The sequence below is a fragment of the Hemiscyllium ocellatum genome, chromosome 10, assembly GCF_020745735.1.
Source record: "Hemiscyllium ocellatum isolate sHemOce1 chromosome 10, sHemOce1.pat.X.cur, whole genome shotgun sequence".
In the NCBI taxonomy this organism is placed as follows: Eukaryota; Metazoa; Chordata; class Chondrichthyes; order Orectolobiformes; family Hemiscylliidae; genus Hemiscyllium; species Hemiscyllium ocellatum.
In genome coordinates, this window is record NC_083410.1 from 56,445,132 (window position 1) to 56,465,542 (window position 20,411).

Here is a 20,411-nt window from a genome sequence, read left to right on the forward strand (position 1 = left end):
GTGGGCCAAAGGGCCTGTTCTGTGCTCTACTTTCCTTTTTCTATGTTCTATAAATTTTATACCATAATTCAACTTTGTCACATACCCAAGTTACAACCACGTGTGGATGGTTGGCATCAGATGCCCTGCGGAAGTATTAGTTATACAACAGGTTTAGGTGATTAGTTATTACAGGACAAAATTAATCCTGACATCAGAGTAACTATAAATTTTAATATTTAGTCTTCTTTCATCGCCAATGTGTCAAGAACCTAAAATAACAAGTTTAGACAAACTGAAATTTCCTGGATTGCCAGAGGATAAAAATTAGCATGTTCCTTGGAGTCTCTGCAACAAAATTGCAAAAGAATACACAGAAAATTTTTATATCAAGTATCAATTAACTTAATCTATTTTCAATGGTACTTTGCATACAACCTTTCAGATTAAAATTTAAAATAATGAACACAATATTCTGATATTCGGCCACATACTGAGCGATGCTTCAAGCACCATGCTAATTAAACTCTATAACAACAGGAATGTGTGGGTTACCAATACACTTTATTTGAAATGGCATATTAAACAAAAAATATAAGAATAGTTATCTGAGTAAATATTGAACCTCTATGTAGAGGTTGCTTCCTGCAGGATATTTTACCTGATGCAGAAATGCTGATATCGTCCCTTATAACGCATAAATCTAGGCATTGATAATGATGATATTGAAGAATCCAGTTGTTTATTATAACTGGCTATTATATACAATTATTAAATTCTCAGGCACAGAAATATCTGGGCTCGTATTAAGCTATTCGGCTACAGAGCAGCATGTTTATGATACGTTGCATTTCTAGCGATCCCTTCATTTCCTCAAGTCACATGCTGTGACAGTGATGGCACCATGAGCGCGCCTCAAAAAGGTAGGCTTTAAATGGGAGATAGACAAAAGATGGGGAATTAAAGACCAGTTAACTTCTGTAGCATGAGATGCTTGAGTCTATTATCAATGAAGAAATAGCAAGGCATCTAGATAGAAACTGCCCTGTTCGGCAGACGCAGCGTGGGTTCATGAAGGAAAGGTCATGCTTAACTCATCTTTTGGAATTCTATGAAGACATTACAAACACAGTGGACAACAGGGACCCAGCAGATATGGTGCATCTAGGGTTCCAAAAGGCATCCAACAACGTGCCGCATAAAAGGCCACTGTATAAGATAAAGACGCAAGGCATTACAGGCAATGTATTAGCATGGATAGAGGACTGGTTAGCCAACAGGAAGCAAAGAATGGGGATAAATGAGTGCCAATGAGTGAAATACTGCATTTGTACTAAAATCAATTAACTACAGTGTGAAATAAATGACAGCAGGCAGTTACATATAGCTATTTGTACATTTTTGCAATTAGGTGAATGCCAAAGGTTACTGTTCATGTATTATGTTTATTCACCGTTATCAATTTTGTGGCAAGATAAAAATTAAGACAACTGACTTTAGAATTTAACCTCAACCCTACCCCCCAACTCAAAGCAGTTACAGAAGATAGCCAACAAAATCAGTCACTGCCTTTGTAAATCATATGAAGCATTAGATAAATTTCATTAAACCAGGGGTTGAAGACGTTGACACTTAAAGGTAGAGTTTCTAGTTTCCATGCTGATGGAAGTAGAGGGCCTGTAAATTCCATACTTTTCTTCACTTTCTGTCTTGCAACAATAAAAGGGCGGCACGGTGGCTCAATGGTTAGCACTGCTGCCTCAGAGTGTCAGGGACCCACATTCGATTCCAGCTTCGGGCAACTATCTATATGGAGTTTGCACATTCTGCATGGGTTTCCTCCGGGGGTTCCAGTTTGCTCCCACAGTCTAAAGATGTGCAGGTCAGGCAGACTGGCCATACTAAATTGCCAATAGTGTTCAGGATTAAATGCATTAGGGGTAAATAGGATAGGGGGAATGAGTCTGGGTGGGTTACTCTTTGGAGGGTTGGTGTGGACTTGTTGGTCTGAAGGGCCTGTTTCCACACTGTCGGGATTCTATGAACTGTGGCGTTTTATTTAATCCCAGGAAGATCTTCCAATCACCACTGAGTGCCTTCAATAACATGGCCTGAGCTCAGCCCTATTTCAATTCCTGAAATTAAATTCATGCTTTCGTTATCTCTAGACTTGATAATTCCAATTCACTCCTAGGGGATCTGCCATATTCTAGATTCTGTAAATGCGAATTTATTCAGAAGTCCACTGTGCGTACCTTAACTCACACCAAGTCTAAATCATATCACCTGTGAGCTCATTGATCTGATTGTGATCACAGAATTCAGTCTTGTTTTCAAATCACTTCATTCCTCCTCATTTCTGTAAACTCCTTCAGTCCACTAAGCCTGATTGCTGCACTCTTGAGAATCCAAATTTTAAATCACTCCACTACTGTCAACAGCACCTTCAAATCTAGTCCCACTTGCCAGCACTTGGCCCTCTAAACCCTTCCTATTCATATACCCATTCAGATGCCTTTTAAATGTTGCAATTGTACCAGCCTCCACCACATCCTCTGGCAGCTCATTCCATACATGCACCACACTCTGCATGGAAAGGTTGTCCATTAGGTCCCTTTTATATCTTTTCCCACTTACCCTAAACCTATGCCCTCTAGTTCAGGGTCAATCCATGTCCATCATGATTTTATAAACCGATATAAAGGTCACGCCTCAGCCTCCGACGCTCCAGGGAAAACAGCCCCGACCTATTCAACCTCTTGTTATAGCTCAAGCCCTCCAACCCTGGCAATATCCTTGTAAATTCTTTCAAGTTTCACAACATCCTTCCAATAGGAAAACCAGAATTGCATGCAATATTCCAAAAGTGGCCTAACTAACGTTCTGTACAACCACAACATGACCTCTCACCTCCTGAACACAATACTCTGACCAATAAAGGAAAGCATACCAAACGCTTTATTCACTACCCTGCTCTCTGAGTTGTCTTTGTTCAGCAACACTCCCTATGACCTTACCATTAAGTGTATAAGTCCTGCTAAGATTTGCTTTCCCAAAATGCAGCACCTTGCATTTATCTAAATAGTCCTACAAACTTATCTCCTTGGTCAAACCACTTGACATTCTATCATGTTTGTTTGGGTTATATCATGTTTTACAATGCACCCTCAAAGTACTTTGGGACCTTTTAGAACATTAGAAAGTGCTACATAAATTAATGTTAGCAGGCCCCAAACTAGAAATGCCAAAACTCCATCTTACATACAAATTGGAATAGAAGGACCCACTTGGTTCTTTCAGGCTGCTCCAACATTTAATGAGATCATGACTGGTCTAATGATGGCCTCAACTGCACTTTCCTATTTACTTCAGATACCCCCTGACTGTCTCCTTGGTCCAGAAACCTCTGTCTTAAATTATTTAGTTACTCAATCATCTTACAAAGAGACTGTCAATTCTTACAACATAATTTCTCATCTTCATCTTAAGTATGAGATGCATTTTTAAAGGTGTCTTCTAGTTCTAGCATCATCCACAACGAATTAGCTTACATGGTTGAGATCTTGTGCAAATTTTTTGTTGTTTCATGAAATTAAGTAACTTGATCATAGTTCACAAAGGAAAGCCACGAAACGACACGACCAGCTATCCCTAGTAGCCATACACTCAGATGACAAACAACATGAATTCGATTGGGACAACACCACTATTATAGGGCAGGCCAAACAGAGAACAGCCAGGGAATTCCTAGAGGCATGGCACTCATCCACAAATTCTATCAACAGACACATCGACCTAGACCCTATATATCGGCCACTGCAGCGGACAGCAACTGACAACCGGAAGCGGCAGATTCAAACCATTATAAATGCCGGAGGAATCAGCACAGAAGCGCTTCACAGGAGGCTCCCAAGCACTGAAGATGTCACCTAGAAAGGGGACGAAACGTTTGCAACAAAAACTCCCAGCTCGGCGAACAGAACCACAACAACAAGCACCCGAGCTACAAATCTTCTCACAAACTTTGAACACCTACGGGCGAGAGACGCTAAGACAAGCCAGGAAATGGGAATCCTATGCTAACTGCCTAAGCGCCACATATGAACAACTCCGATTCCTGCATGAATGCCGAAAGAATCGAATCCTTCCACCATATGTCAGATACAGACCACCAGTCAACAATCCACAAGCCAGGGACACAGCCAGACAGAATGGATTCAGGATGATCCAGATAATGATTACAGATGCTCACAACAGACTCCACAAATACAGACAAGAAATTGCGCGCCAAAAATCGTTAATTTCAAAAACTACCAATCAGAAATGGACCCGGACCATAGAACAGGCTGTCACCATAGGACAGAACAGGACCACACACCGCAAAAAAACGGCACTAAAAGAAAAAAATGGCCAAACTAACACACAACGAAAAGGACACCACAACACACTCCTGGGTTAAAAACCTCTCCCACAGACACGGAAAGAACAATACTGGCCAAGGGACTTAACTACAACCACAGGGACGCCAAGACAGCAGACTTCCTAGCAGCACTAGAATGCACACTCAGGAACAATGGATTGACAGAAGAGACACAACAAACAGTGAGACAAAGTATCATACCTATGATAACAAGGAAAAGACAAACACACAACCTAAACACCAAGAGAAAGAAGCACTAAAATCACTAAGAAACGATAAAACCATAATCATACTACCAGCAGACAAAGACAGAATGACTGTGATACTGGACAAATCAGATTACATTCAAAAGGCAGAACAACTACTCGCAGACACCAACACCTACCAAAAGAGGGAGTTTGACCCCACTCCACAGCTCACCAATAGGATAAACAACACACTGAGGAATCTACAAAAAAAACGGACAGATAACCAGGACTGACCTACAAAGAATGAAACCGGAAAGCAACAACACCCCCAGATTCTATGGACTACCTAAAGTACACAAACCAGACATCCCACTCAGACCCATAGTATCACTACCAGGAACACCATCACACAAACTGGCTAAAGAGCTACAACAGAAACTGAAAACACTTGATCAGCAGATCCAGACACACTATACAGTCAACACAAGAATTCTTGGACATCATCAGAAATATACACTTAGACAAGGAAGAAACCATGGTCTCATTCGATGTAACGGCACGGTTCACTTCTATTGACAAAACCCTAGCCAGAGAAACAATATCCAACCTGCTGGACATACATAACAGACAACAGGACGCGGAACCTATTAACAAAGACGGCATACTTAAACTACTGGACCTGTGCCTCACAACACACTTCACATTCAACAACCAGATATATGAACAAATCAACGGAACACCCATGGGCTCACCGATCTCCGGACTCATAGCAGAAGCAGTAATGCAAAGGTTAGAAAAAACAGTGTTAACGCAATTACAACCCAAACTCTGGGTCAGATACGTGGACGACACCTTTGTAATCATTAAAAACACAGAAATAGAGAACACACACCGGATCATCAACGCCACACTCACAGGAATCCGATTCATGAGAGAGGAAGAAAAGGACAACCAGCTCTCATTCCTAGACGTGATGGTACAAAGAACACCGAATGGAGAATTCACCATGAAGGTATACAGAAAGCCACACACACAGACCAAGTCCTGAACTATGAAAGCAACCACCCCAACACACACGAACGAAGTTGCATCAGGACATTATTCAAAAGGGCCACAACACACTGCAGCACACCTGAACTACAAAACGAGGAAGAACACCACCTATACAAGGTATTCACCAAAAACAGATACCCGCGCAATTTCATCAACAGATGCCTAAGGGAAAGACAACGAAATGAGGACATGCCACAACCCAAAGGACTGGCCACACTCCCATACATCAGGAGCATTTCTGAACTGACAGCTAGACTGCTGCGACCACTAGGACTCATAACAGCACACAAACCAACAGCCACTCTCAGACAACAACTCACCAGGACAAAGGACCTGATACCCAGCATGAGCAAAACCAACGTAGTGTCCAAAATCCCATGCAAGGACTGCACAAAACACTACATAGGACAAACAGGAGACAGCTAACAACCCGCATCCATGAACACCAACTAGCCACGAAACGACACGACCAGCTATCCCTAGTAGCCATACACTCAGATGACAAACAACATGAATTCGATTGGGACAACACCACTATTATAGGGCAGGCCAAACAGAGAACAGCCAGGGAATTCCTAGAGGCATGGCACTCATCCACAAATTCTATCAACAGACACATCGACCTAGACCCTATATACCGGCCACTGCAGCAGACAGTAACTGACAACCGGAAGCGGCAGATTCAAACCACTATAAATGCTGGATGAATCAGCACAGAAGCGCTTCACAGGAGGCTCCCAAGCACTGAAGATGTCACCTAGAAAGGGGACGAAACATTTGCAACAAAAATTCCCAGCTCAGCGAACAGAACCACAACAACAAAAACCTCAAACATAATTCATTAAAACTATCAATTCATTTTAAAGAAATTGTCGACAAGGAGCGAGTGAGTTACATTTCGCTGGTTCAAGGCACCTTTAAGAGTGCAACATTGTGGCCTTTGCTTCACTGCCCTCATCAGTGCTATTTTAGCAACATTGCTTTTGTTACACTTTTGGCCATGTCCATTGGTAAATAACCTGCCTAAACATTTGGCCTTTCCCGTTCATTCCTAAAAGCAGCAAAGTAAGTAAACATTTCAAATTTTATTGAAATATCTAAAATTTAGACAGAACAGAATAAAACACAATTGATAAAACTTTCAAAAGACCACAAAAGATACACATCAAGGGCAAGACAAATTAGCTGCAGATGAAATGCAAAATTATTGAAAACGAATTTAGCTTCCTTGTGTAAAGGAAGAGGCGGCAAGCAAGAGAAATGCATATTATCAACAAGACAAAAAAAGGAATGTCAGCTATTTAAGAAGTGCTACAATGACTACTGGATTAGCAGATAAGTGACCTCATCACAAAATTTCTATTTCAGATCTGGATCAATTCACAATGTTAAAAAGAGTATGTACATATATGTGTGCATACATAAATTAAAATGTAAGACAAAAACTCAAAGACAATTGAAAGGCTTAGCATAAATCTATAATTAATATTAACCATGAAAAATGCCCAGTCTATCTCAAACATCTTGGAAGAGCAAAATATCTCAAAAATCGGAACATTAGGTTAAACAAGCTGCTATTATGCTGTCTGAGTTAATGATTAGATTAGACTTACAGAGTGGAAACAGGCCCTTCGGCCCAACAAGTCCACACCGACCCGCCGAAGCGCAACCCACCCATACCCCTACATTTACCCCTTACCTAACACTACGGGCAATTTAGCTTGGCCAATTCACCTGACCTGCACATCTTTGGACTGTGGGAGGAAACCGGAGCACCCGGAGGAAACCCACGCAGACACGGGGAGAACGTGCAAACTCCACACAGTCAGTCACCTGAGTCGGGAATTGAACCCGGGTCTACAGGTGCTGTGAGGCAGCAGTGCTAACCACTGTGCCACCGTGCCGCCCACAATGATATTGTTGTGGTTCTGTTCTTCTGGTAATACCGGAAGAAACACCAAAGCAGCGCTTCACAGGAGGCTCCAATAGCACTGATGATGTTCCCTAGCCAGGGAACGAAACGTTTGCAGCAAAAACTTCCAGCTCGGCAAACAGAACCACAACAACGGACACCCGAGCTACAAATCTTCAACCAGACTTTAATGATATTTTCCATAAACAGGAAACTGTGATCAATTTGAACAGAAATGCTTCTTTCCACACAATTGAGCAAAGTGGTGTATGAATTTCAGAACTGTTGCAATATAAAGGACAAAGGTCATATTGTTCCAATGACTGCTTGATCAAATCGAACAGTATGCTCTATTGGTTGTTAGTAATATGTAGACTCCCAAGTGCACTCAACCAGGTCACACTTGCAAAACAAACAAAATTTCTGTTGCTTGTAATGTCATTCCACGACTGGACAGAATGGGCTAAAAAAAAAACCCCACATGCATAAATAGCTGTACAAACAACAAATCCATAATAATTAGTTGAGTACGATTGCTATAAGTGACATATGCAGAAATCTACTGTCTGCAAATAAAAGGAAATGAATAAGCCCTACACCTTAAATTACCCAAAAGCCTAAGCAGCTAATAGGGCCCTATAGATTTCTTACGATCAGAATCAGCACTTTTCGCCATAGTACAAATTTTTATGATTGTGAACAATTTGCCACTCGTGTTAATTCTGATGAGTGCAAGACAAAAGGTTTCAACTTCTTACTTCTTCCACAATGTTCATACACTAGAAGACAAAGTGACCATTCAAACTGAATCAATGCTTCCATACTAGCAATAACAATGGGAACAAAATGAAATAGGGAAATTACATATTTTCATAAAATTTTCATATATTTGTCCAAACTTTCCAGCAAATGAGTGCATTGGTGTGTGTCATGTGGCACACTAAATCAGTGTTACTAATTTACTTCAAGCTTTTTTGTGTTCTTTCTTTTTTATTCATTCACAGCATGTTTGCATCATTTATTGCCAATCCCCAAAGGTAACCCTATTGCTGTGTACCTGGAACCACATGTAGTCACAGACCAGGTAAGGACATCAACTTCCTTCACTAAAGCACATTGGTATACCAGATCGGTTTTTCCAACAATTAACAATGCTTTTGTGGTCATCGTTAAACCTCAATTCCAGAGTTTGGTTGAATTCAAATTCTGTCATCTGCCCATTGTAGGATTCGAAACAAGGTACCTTGAACATTTCCTGAATCTATGGAATAGTAGTCAAACAATAATACAATTAAGCCATTGCCTCCCACAACTAGAACATTCTGGGAAAAGTACCAGAAAATTAGACGTGACAAAGTCAAAGACTTTGCAATAACACCTCCACAATTGATTCAATTTCATGATCTTAGAATAAATTTGCTACATTAACCTAACGATTCTACTGAATTTCAATAAATTTTCATAATCTGAAATACTACAGAAAATAAATCTCCAAATGTGTTTGTTGAACACAAGTTCTGTGTCTATGAAACAACCTCCACTTACAGAGAGAGGGCAATATTGTAAAGACTGAGAAGGGGAAAATTGAAAAAAATACATGAACAGCAATTTGAACATCTTTAAATGCCTGCCTCATTTTATCCTTGAAAGTAACCAAGTTAGAAATTGGTACTTTAAAAAAGTGTTGAATAATTTTAAGATGTGTTGAACCTACAGACCTCAACATTGGCTGGTCTGAATAAAGCGAATATGGATTTTGAGTATGTTTATCATTTACAAATTATATCTAGAATAAACAAATTGGTCAGTGATATCTTAGACATCTGTTCCAATTTTTAAAATCTAACACTTGCACAAATACTTACAATTTAATATGAATGGTGCACAGTGCTAAAAAGTAGTCATCAATAAGTCTTGCTATTTTTCATACTTAATGAGTGTTATTTAGTGTTAATGAAACTTAATTGGTATCTGTGGGAATTGCATCCCCATTACAGAAACTAACTGCAGGACACAAAGTACTTGGGATCATATTAAAGGCTAATTTGATAAACTGGAGATATATTGTGCTGCCTAATTGGTATTTCAACAAGAGTTATCAGGGTGACAAACTGACCTGTATTTGAAATGGAACTCCCACATCCTGGCTCCTTTGCTGCTGCAAAAATCTTTGTACAATATTTTGAGATTTACTCTTTGCACTTGGACAGGATGCACCTTCACATGTGAATAGCAGCTTTCTCCCAAAAGCCTGGGTTACAGGATCAGCAGCTTCCACAGGCTTGGCAGCAAATCTTCCCACCTAGCCAGCTGAATCCATACTCAAATTAACAGCCATTGCCACCCAATACTGACCCCGATGAACAAAGCAGCCCTTACCTTTCACCTTTCCTACACACCCTCAAAAGTTAATCACCATGGGAATGATTGTGATACCAACATGCCTTTTACTTCTCATTAATTATATGTTAATAATATGCCCTATTTTATATTTATTTATATATCTCTCTCTCTCTGATTTGCACAAATATTGGAAGGATTCAAAGTGATAATATAGAAAACATAGTTTAAAAGTGAACATATGAACACAGTTACCAATGATGGAATGTTCAGTATAATTAGGAGGCAAAAAGAGAAGTTGTAGTTAAAGGTATAGAGCATTTGATGAAAAGATTAGTTCACCATGAATGCTAATGCATCAACTGAAATTTCTGGCCTTAACTGGGTCTCAATTTGTATATTCTGGAAGAGCACAGCAGTTCAGGCAGCATCCAAAGTGCAGCGAAATCGACGTTTCGGGCAAAAGCCCTTCATCAGGAATAAAGGCAGTGAGCTGGAAGCATGGAGAGATAAGCTAGAGGAGGATGGAGATGGGGAGAAAGTAGCATAGAGTACAATGGGTGAGTGGGGGAGGGGATGAAGGTGATACGTCAGGGAGGAAAGGGGGGAGTGGATAGGTGGAAAAGGAGATAGGCAGATCGGACAAGTCCGGACAAGTCATGGGGACAGTGCTGAGCTGGAAGTTTGGAACTAGGGTGAGGTGAGGGAAGGGGAAATGAGGAAACAGTTGAAGTCCACATTGATGCCCTGGGGTTGAAGTGTGATGAGGCGTTCTTCCTCCAGGCGTCTGGTTGTGAGGGAGCAGCGGTGAAGGAGGCCCAGGACCTCCATGTCCTCGGCAGAGTGGGAGGGGGAGTTGAAATGTTGGGCCACGGGGCGGTTTGGTTGATTGGTGCGGGTGTCCTGGAGATGTTCCCTAAAGCGCTCCGCTAAGAGGCGCCCAGTCTCCCCAATATAGAGGAGACTGCATCGGGAGCAACGGATACAATAAATGATATTAGTGGATGTGCAGGTAAAACTTTGATGGATGTGGAAGGCTCCTTCAGGGCCTTGGATAGAGGTGAGGGAGGTGATGTGGGCACACTTTTTACAGTTCCTGTGGTGGCAGGGGAAAGTGCCAGGATGGGAGGGTGGGTTGTAGGGGGGTGGCGTGGACCTGACCAGGTAGTCACGGAGGGAACAGTCTTTGCGGAAGGCGGAAAGGGGTGGGGAGGGAAATATATCCCTGGTGGTAGGGTCTTTTTTTGAAGGTAGCGGAAATGTCGGCGGATGATTTGGTTTATGCGAAGGTTGGTGGAGTGGAAGCTGAGCACCAGGGGCGTTCTGTCCTTGTTATGGTTGGAGGGGTGGGGTCTGAGGGCAGAGGTGCGGGATGTGGACGAGATGCGTTGGAGGGCATATTTAACCATGGGAGAAGGGAAATTGCGGTCTCTAAAGAAGGCGGCCATCTGGTGCGTTCAATGGTGGAACTGGTCCTCCTGGGAGCAGATACGGTGGAGGCGGAGGAATTGGGAATACAGGATGGCATTTTTGCAAGAGGTAGATGGCATTTTTGCAGGAGGTAGAGTGGGAAGAGGTGTAATCCAGGTAGCTGTGGGAGTCGGTGGGTTTGTAAAAAATGTCAGTGTCAAGTCGGTCGTCTTCAATGGAGATGGAGAGGTCCAGGAAGGGGAGGGAGGTGTCAGAGATGGTCCAGGTAAATATAAGGTCAGGGTGGAATGTGTTGGTGAAGTTGATGAATTGCTCAACCTCCTCGCGGGAGCACGAGGTAATGCCAATGCAGTCATCAATGTAGCGGAGGAAGAGGTGGGGAGTGGTACCGGTGTAATTACGGAAGATCAACTGTTCTACGTAGCCAACAAAGAGACAGGCATAGCTGGGGCCCATACGTGTGCCCATGGCTACCCCTTTGGTCTGGAGGAAGTGGGAGGATTCAAAAGGAGAAATTGTTAAGGGTGAGGACCAGTTTGGCCAAACGAATGTGTGTGTCGGCGGAAGGGTACTCGTGGGGACGTCTGGAGAGGAAAAGCAGAGGGCTTGGAGCTCAATTTGTATATTCTACTTATACCTTATCAAAATACACAATATACTTGTAGTTTCAAAATTTGAAATTATAAACAATCCAGAAAATCCAGTGTAATGAAACCAAATTCTTTGTTCACAGTTATATATGTGACCTTGCTGATAAGTTCAATATCCACTACAGGTATCCACAAGTCTTCTAGACAAAACCAAACAAACCACATTTGTTTGTCATTCCATTTACCCTTTTTAAAAAAATCATTTTCCTATTTATCAGACTGTGCTTTAAATCCTTGATCAATGCGTCATATGAAATGTGCCTAGTAGCTTTAGTAGGTAGATTACGACTGAACCTTACACACACACATATCACCATTTGTGAGCAAGAGTCACTTTAACCCAAATAACAGGAGCCTTAACATTACCACCAGGTGTTAGGCGTTGATCTATGCTTTGTAGACATAAATACATCACTTGCTGAGATAAAAGTCTGGATCATTGCAGCAATAAACACTCTGTTACTGCGTTTTGAGAAGATTTGTAGCGAAGGTTGAAGTTCTGGACGTAGTTTGCTCACTGAGCTGGAAGGTTTGTTTTTAGATGTTTCGTCACCATACTAGGTAACATCAGTGAGCCTCTAGTGAAGCACTGGTGGTATAACCCACTTTTTGTGCTTAGGCTTCCATGGGCTGGTGACGCCATTTCTGGTGATGTTTCCTCCTGTGGTGGTGTCATTTTCTGTTCTTTTTCTCAGAGGGTGGTAAATGGGATCCAGGTCAATGGGTTTGTTGACAGAGTTCCGGGTTGGAATGCCATGCATTTAGGAATTCTCGTGCATGTCTCCTCCTAGGATGGATGTGTTGTCCCAGGCGAAGTGGTGTCCTTCGTCATCTGTATGTAAAGATATTAGTGAGATTGGGTCATGTCTTTTGTAGATAGTTGATGTTTGTTTATCCTGATAGCTAGTTTTCTGCCTGTTTGTCCAATGTAGTGTTTGTTACAGTTTTTGCAAGGTATTTTGTAAATGATATTAGTTTTGCTTGTAGTCTGTATAGGGTCTTTCAAGTTCATTAGCTGCTGTGTTTTAGTGTGTTGATGGGTTTGTGGGCTACCATGATGCCAAGAGGTCTGAGTAGTCTGGCTGTCATTTCAGAGATGTCTTTGACATAGGGGAGCATGGCTAGGGTTTCTGGACATGTTTTGTCTGCTTGTTGGGGTTTGTTGCTCAGAAATTGGTGGATTGTTTTCATCGGGTAAGTGTTCTTTTTGAATACACTGTATAGGTGATTTTTCTCTGCTAATCATAGTTCCTCTGTGCTGCAATGTGTGTGGTGACTCATTGAAATAATGTTCCAATGCAGCTCCATTTGTGAATGTTGGGATGATTGCTTCTGTCGATTAGTTCCGTATGTGTTGGTTTCCTGTAGACACTGGTTTGAAGTTTGCCATTGGCTGTTCGCTCTACTGTGATATCTAGGAATGGCAGTTTGTTGTTGTTTTCCTCCTCTTTAGTGAATTTTATTCCAGTAAGGATATTATTGATGGTCTTGAAGGTTTCCTCTAATTTGTTTTGCTTAGTGATGACAAAGGTGTCATCCACGTAGTGGACCCAAAGTTTGGGTTGGATGGTTGGCAGAGCTGTTTGTTAGAGTCTCTGCTAAGAACCCTGATAACGGAGATCCCATGGGTATTCTGTCGTCTTGTCTGTAGATTTTGTTGTTGAAGGTGAAGTGGGTGGTAAGGCATAAGTCCACTAGCTTGACGATACTGTCTTTTTTGAAGAGGTTGGTGGTGTTTGATGTATGTGCCATTGTTTCCTTAGCCAGGTTGATGTTGATAGATATAAACAGGGCTGTTACATCAAAGGAGACCATTATATCATCCTCTTCCATCTTGGTGTGTTTGATGATCTTGAGGAATTCTTGGGTGGAGTGGATAGAATGGCATGAGTCTTCTATAAGTGTTTTAGTCTTTGTTGTAGCTTCTTGGCTAATCTGTAAGTTGGTGTTCTGGGTAGCAACACTACGGGTCTGAGGGGTGCTCCTGGTTTGTGAATTTTGAATAATCTATAGAAACGTGGTGTGTTGGATCCGTCTGGTTTCATTTTTTGGAAATTGGTCTTATTTATTTCTCCAGATTTCTGAAGTTTTTTGAGTAGGACTATGATTCAGTTCTCTAGTTGTGGGATTAGGTCTGTTGCCACTTGTTGGTAAGTGTTGCTATCTGCAAGCAGTGCGTTCTCTTTCTCAATGTCGACTCTGATTTAAAATGACTGTCAAGTGTCCTTTGCCTGCAGGATAACAATGTTTATATCATTTTTTTGTCCTTCTAGTGCTTTCCTTGCTTGCATATTGAGTGTGTTTCTTCCTTTTCCTGTTGGTGCAATTGTCTGTCTGGTGGTATGCTGGGGTTCTTCTGTGAATTCATTGTCTTTCAGTGTTGTTTCTAATGCTGCTAAGAAATCTTTATTCACATCCTTGAGGTTGTAATTTAATCCTCATACTAAGATGGCTTTTTCAGTGTCTCTTAAGGGTCAGTCAGATAAGATTTTTATCCATGCTTCTGTGTTGTTATTTTGTCTCAGTTTGTCTAGTTTTTTCTGCAGGTCTAGTTTTCTCATTTTCTGTGTTTGTCGCTGTCTAATGTTTAATGCCTTGTATTGTGTCTATCCATTCATGGTCTGTTACATTAGTGAGTAAAGCTTGGTTGTATTTACGGAGTCTGTTATGGGCATCATTAATAATTTCTCTAAGCATTCCGCGGCCATTTTGCTCTGCTATTCTTTTGGCTAGTGAGGTGTTAAAGGGAGGTTTGTATTTAAGACATTTAAGTGATATCTGTTTCCTTAGACATTTGTGCAGGAAATACAGCTGTTCGAGGGTGGCACTCTGTCGGATGGCATTGGTTTCCCATTTTCGGGCCAGTTTTAGCATATTACGCCCACAGGTGTTAGCAAGTTTTGAGAAGGTTTGTAGCTCAGGTTGAGGTTCTGTCACCACAGGATATGACATCACCAACTTAAGGAAACCTAAACACATAAATATCACCAGTGCTTCACGGGAGGCTCACTGATGTTACCTAGTATGGTGACGAAACATCGACAAACTATCCTTCCAGCTCAGTGAGCAAACTTACATCCAAAACACCCTCAATATTTAGGAGGGCAAAGTATGCTCTCTGGTTTCAAAGCCTCAATCATATCTGTAAACACAGCTTTTACCACAATCTTCCACGCGTTGCAAGTGCACTCGGGCAGTGGATCGCCTGTCCTGATACCAAGATGGAGGAAGAGGCTATACTTGTTCATAGGATGTGGGTGTTATTGGCTACATCAGCCCTTACTGCCAATCCTTAACTGTAGTGGAGAGGCACTATTATTAACAGTAATATATTAGCAGACATGAGAGTTTATTAATCACAATACTTGTACATCATCTGCAATCATTCGCTAACGAGTATGATTATTTAGCTAAGAAATTCCATGTCAATAGTTAACCTGTATATAATTCTTGTTTGATTGAGTATCTGTATGCAATTACTTCAAGTGCATGACTATTTGACTTCACAAAATGGGCACAATTTTAATTCTGAATAAAAGGTATAATTTGTTTGTCAAGAAATTACTTCCTCACCTGTGCATTTTAAGCCTTTGATGGTATTTGTTCCAGATCAAAAAAAATTTTTCATATGGTAGCAACAAGTTAAATAAATCAAATATCAAAATCTAAGTCAGATATGCAGGTCAAAACTGCCAGTGTATACCATGTATCCTGTAGGCTACAAATTTTTTCTGAAGGCTATGCGGAAATAAGTGCTCCAGAACATCATTAGGAATTCATTATGCATTAAGAATTGTGCATGCTGTCATTTACAGAGAAGGTAGCATCATTTACTGAAGTGGTTGGTGACGAAAGTTTGATCCTTCAGACTATACTTAGGGACTAGATAAAGGAACATAATTGGCACCTGCAGGTCTTCTAAACATTGAGCCATCAGTCATCGGAGATTTGAAAGACAGTCAAAGGGTTTCAGCAATAATTCAAAATAGCCTTCTGAACAGGAGCTGGGTTGGTGCTAGCTTGGTCAATACAGCCTGGGCCAGCAAGTCTTGGTTGATGCAGTGATTACATTCTCTTAATGCTGCATACCCATGTAGTGTAACGGTGCAACATTTGCAAACTCAGGTAGCAGAGATGCCAGTATCAGTAAAAGTGTACAGGTAATAATTATCATATTCACCTCTCTGTCAACAGATTTGTAACTCTGATATGACAGCCATGTAGCAGAACAATATTTCACTGTACAGCATCACAAAGTTGAGTGCGGTCTAATAAAAGATTCAATTATCTGCTTTTTATGATATATTTAAGATGACCTGGATTTGATATAGGACTTTTGCAGATGACACAAACTTGTACATAATTTGAACTGTGAAGATAACAAGTTACAAAAGGACACAAACAGACTGATTGAATGGACAAAATGAGTTGAAATTTAAAGCAGAGCAGTGTGGTGACACTTTATATTGCTGTAATTCCCACTAAAATGCAAGTGATTTTGTTTTAAAGGAAAGAAGGGAGAGCTACCTTGGGATATAGACATATCAATGAAGATGGTAGGGAAGGTAGACAAAATGGTGAAATAGACATAGAATCTTGGATTTTATAAAAGAGACAGTTTACAATGGAAAGAAAGCTAAAATGAAGCTTTCTAAATCATAAATCCATCCTTAACTGGAGTATTAAGTCCAATATTGGGCATCACAATTTAGAAAGGATGTGAAGGTTTAAAGATAATAAAGAAAATAATCAGGAGATGGGGAATTTCAGTTTTGTCAATAAATTGGTTGAAGCTGGGTTGGTCTCTTTAGAGAAAGTTGTCAGGACATTTGATAGTAGTGTTCAAAATCATGAAGCGTAAACAGGACGAAAATATTCCATGACAGGATATAGCAAGTTTTGAGAAGATTTGTAGTTCAGTTTGAGGTTCTGTATGTAGGTTTGCTCGCTGAGCTGGAAGTTTTGTTTTCAGATGTTTCATCAACATACTAAGTGACATCATCAGTGAGCCTCCGGATGAAGCACTGGTGGTATGGTCCACATTTTATTTGTGGGGAAAAAGAAGAGGAAATGACACAATCACAAGAAACTACGTCACCACAGGAAATGACATCACCAATCCAAGGAAACCTAAACACAAAATAAAAGCAGGCCATACCAGCTTCCAGCTCAACGAGCAAATCTACATCCATAACAGGAAATATCAAGAACAGAAGGTGATAGAAATAGAATGGCAAAAGAATCAATGGCAATATGAGGAAAAGCACGTGACTAGTATCTGAAATGTACTACCTTGGTATGTGGTGGTGGAGGAGATTCAGTTTTGACCTTCAAAAACCCACGAGGAAAGACATTGCAGTACTCTGGGGAAAGGGGGAGGGGGGAGGGAAACTAACTGAATTTCTGCTGCAGAGCCTTCACTCTTCTGTGCTGTAATTATTCTATGACTCTTTTCCCCATGTATATTTGTTAAATTTCTGAACCATGCTAATCTGCTATGTTTTCCTCCCAAGGTTCTGAAAATGCTGTATCTACATTTGTAGAAATAACCTTTACCTCTTGTGCCACAAAAAGGTAACCTCAGAGTTTAGTTTACTTAATTTATGTTGAAGTAGAAATTTGAAGCAATTACATTTTAAGGGTTTGGCAAAAATCACTGTCAATGAAAGTAAGTCCACATGCTCTATAAATCAGTGGCCAGGGTTTCCCCAGTATTCAACAGATTCTCTGTTTCTGAGGCCAAGACCATATCCTCTGCACATTTTCAGGTTTTGCTGAATAATGACAGTCTTCTCACGATTGACTTTATTATGTATAATCTTAGATCACAACTACTGTCACCTCAAAAAGACACGTTTGCTGAAATCTGATTCCCATTGACAAATACAAGTTAAGCAGCTCTCTTGATACTGCAGTGATACAATTTGTTTGAGTTGATTGAAATTTGACTAATTTTATTATTATTTCATTTAGCAAAGCAATGAATGAAAAAATGTCAAGATGCATTTGGTTTTAAAACCGCATTGTTGACTTCCTGGTCATGTTTCTAAAAATTCGGGAGTACCAACCTTTCAAACAGAAAAGCTAAACTGTTGTAGGAACACTCACTTACACAGAAGGAACCTCAATTATCCTGCATTTGATTAACCGAATTTCGGATTCTCCAAACAAAATCACAAATCCCAGATGCTTGGCTAACTACGTTATCCGGCATTCAATTAACTGAACGAAATACTACCCCTCACCTGTGTCCTTCAGATAATTGAGGTTTCTCTGTACTATCAGTTTCTCATGCACATTAGCTTACTTTGAATGTGCCCTTCAGTGATCAATCTGTGGGCAAGTGTGAAAAACAATATGACAACAACAAGAAGTTGTCACATTCTATCTTGGAGGATGAAGAAAGACATGTTCAATATGAATTCCATTATTTAAATTCACCTGAGTAGTGAAACAAGAAGACATCTGTATTTAACATCTGACTTGAAGAATCACAGCTCAACATCACAGCATTCTCCCACCACTGCTCCATTAGAATTAGCCTAAATTTATTCAAGTCTAGTTCAGAACTTGAGTGTATTTTCCAATTCACAAATAAGTGCTCCCAATTAGACCCAGCTGACAAACGAAGCATGGTTTTCAAATTAAAAGGTTACAACATAATGCATTTTATCACAGGGGTGAATATAAAAACTACTGTTACGACTCAGACTAAAATTTATCACCATTTTCCTCTGTAATCTAATTAAGCTTACCTCTAACTGTTCATCTTCCAAGAGTTTTATAACCAGCCATCTCACATCTTTGACTGCCTGTTCATTGTCCAAAAAAACAAACAAATTGTAGAATACCATGGTTTGAAGGTAGGTTAGGACAGTGTACTTTGTATGCCAAGAACTGCTCTCTGATATCTGTGCAAATGAAAACAAATAATTCAAAATGATAACTGATAATAGAATTCTGCAGGTTAAAAAGCGGCAACCAAAATACAAAAGTTAATTAAATAAAAGTAGGTTCCAGTACAATAGTTCTCAAATATCCTACAATGTAACATTTTATACACAATCAGTGCTTTCCACAGTAATCCAATAACTACTAATAGTGCTCCCATAAGTCAGTTCTGCAGTTAACACATCCAGTTGTGAACAGTAGTGGGCAATTAAGTACTTAACAGGAGAAGACTCCTAATTATCCTCAATGTTGAAAATGGATAAAGTTTTAAATTATTTGGAAGTGGCCACTGAATTCTAACTGCAGCCTCAATGATATTTTTACCAGTTTGCTCTATTCTCAGCCCACAATAGATAGAATTCCAATTCATCGTAAACAAATGCAGTTGAATGCTTTGTCTAACTGTCAAAGATTTGACTCTGAACCTTTAGATGTTTACTCTTTAGCTCTTAAATACATGCAAGGGGAGGTGATGACGATGTAGTGGTTATATAATTGAACTGGAAATCCACAGGCCCAGACTAATACTTTGGAAACAAATCAAAAGATATCATAGCAGTTGGTGGAATTTGAATTCAGTTAACAAAGCTGTTATAAAGCTAGTGGCTGTGATGGTGACCATGAAACCAATCAGCAATTATTGTAAATTACACTAGTGCCCTTGTCTTACCAGAACGTAACACCTTGCAAATATCTAAATTAAACTCTACCTGCCATTCCTCAGTCCAGTAGCCCAGCTAATCAAGATCCTGCTGCATTTTCACTTAACAAATCCGTCTCAGCTTTCCTTAGTTAATTTGCATTTACCAAAGTGATAAATTTGTCCCAAATTATTATTTCTAAAAATTTCCTCACTACCACAATAAAACTGATTGGCATGAAGTTTGTTTGCTACTTGCATTGGTAGCAATGGGCAGGGAGAAACTAGACATTGCATTCTCTTTGGCCTTCATTGAGTCATATCTTTCTCTGCCATGAAATTTAATATCACAAGTAAAAGATCTGAAGAATAAATTAGAGTTGCTAGAGCATACAAATTAAAGTGAGACTTGCAAAATTAGGGCTATCTGCATGAGGTTATTCTGAAAGTAGTGTGTGTCAAAGATGATTTTAAAAATAGTGGGGATAAAGAAAAAAGCAATGAGAGAAATGCATTTTAAATATTAATTTTACAAGTAGCAGGTAAAGTCAAGAAAGTTAGGGCCAATCAAATTGTTAAAAAAAATTTTCTTAGAACACTGCGGCTATTTGAACTAAAGAATACGAGAAGGAAGAGTGGAAATAATTAAACTGGATATCCATAAATAAAAAAAAGGCTCCAACAAAATGCATTAAAAGTGTTGCCCAAGAATGTTGTTTCATGGCAGATATTGCATTTATTGTCTAAGTGGAAACTCACATGGTGGGGTACAAAAAAAAACTTCTCAAAGCAAGTACTGCTTTTGCACTAAAACACTTGGCCCTAGGTTTCTAGCTACTAGAGCTTT

At 40.1% G+C, this 20,411-nt stretch overlaps 1 protein-coding gene across 1 annotated transcript in view; it reads right to left on the reverse strand.

Annotated features, from left to right (window-relative positions):
- The window catches only part of LOC132819766 (proteasome activator complex subunit 4-like), a 190,210-nt gene that overhangs the window by 11,907 nt on the left and 157,892 nt on the right, over positions 1–20,411 (reverse strand). The window contains exon 43 of the mRNA XM_060831502.1: positions 18,729–18,884. Within this exon, the coding sequence (XP_060687485.1) occupies positions 18,729–18,884 (156 nt within the window). The remainder of the gene's footprint in view (positions 1–18,728; positions 18,885–20,411) is intronic.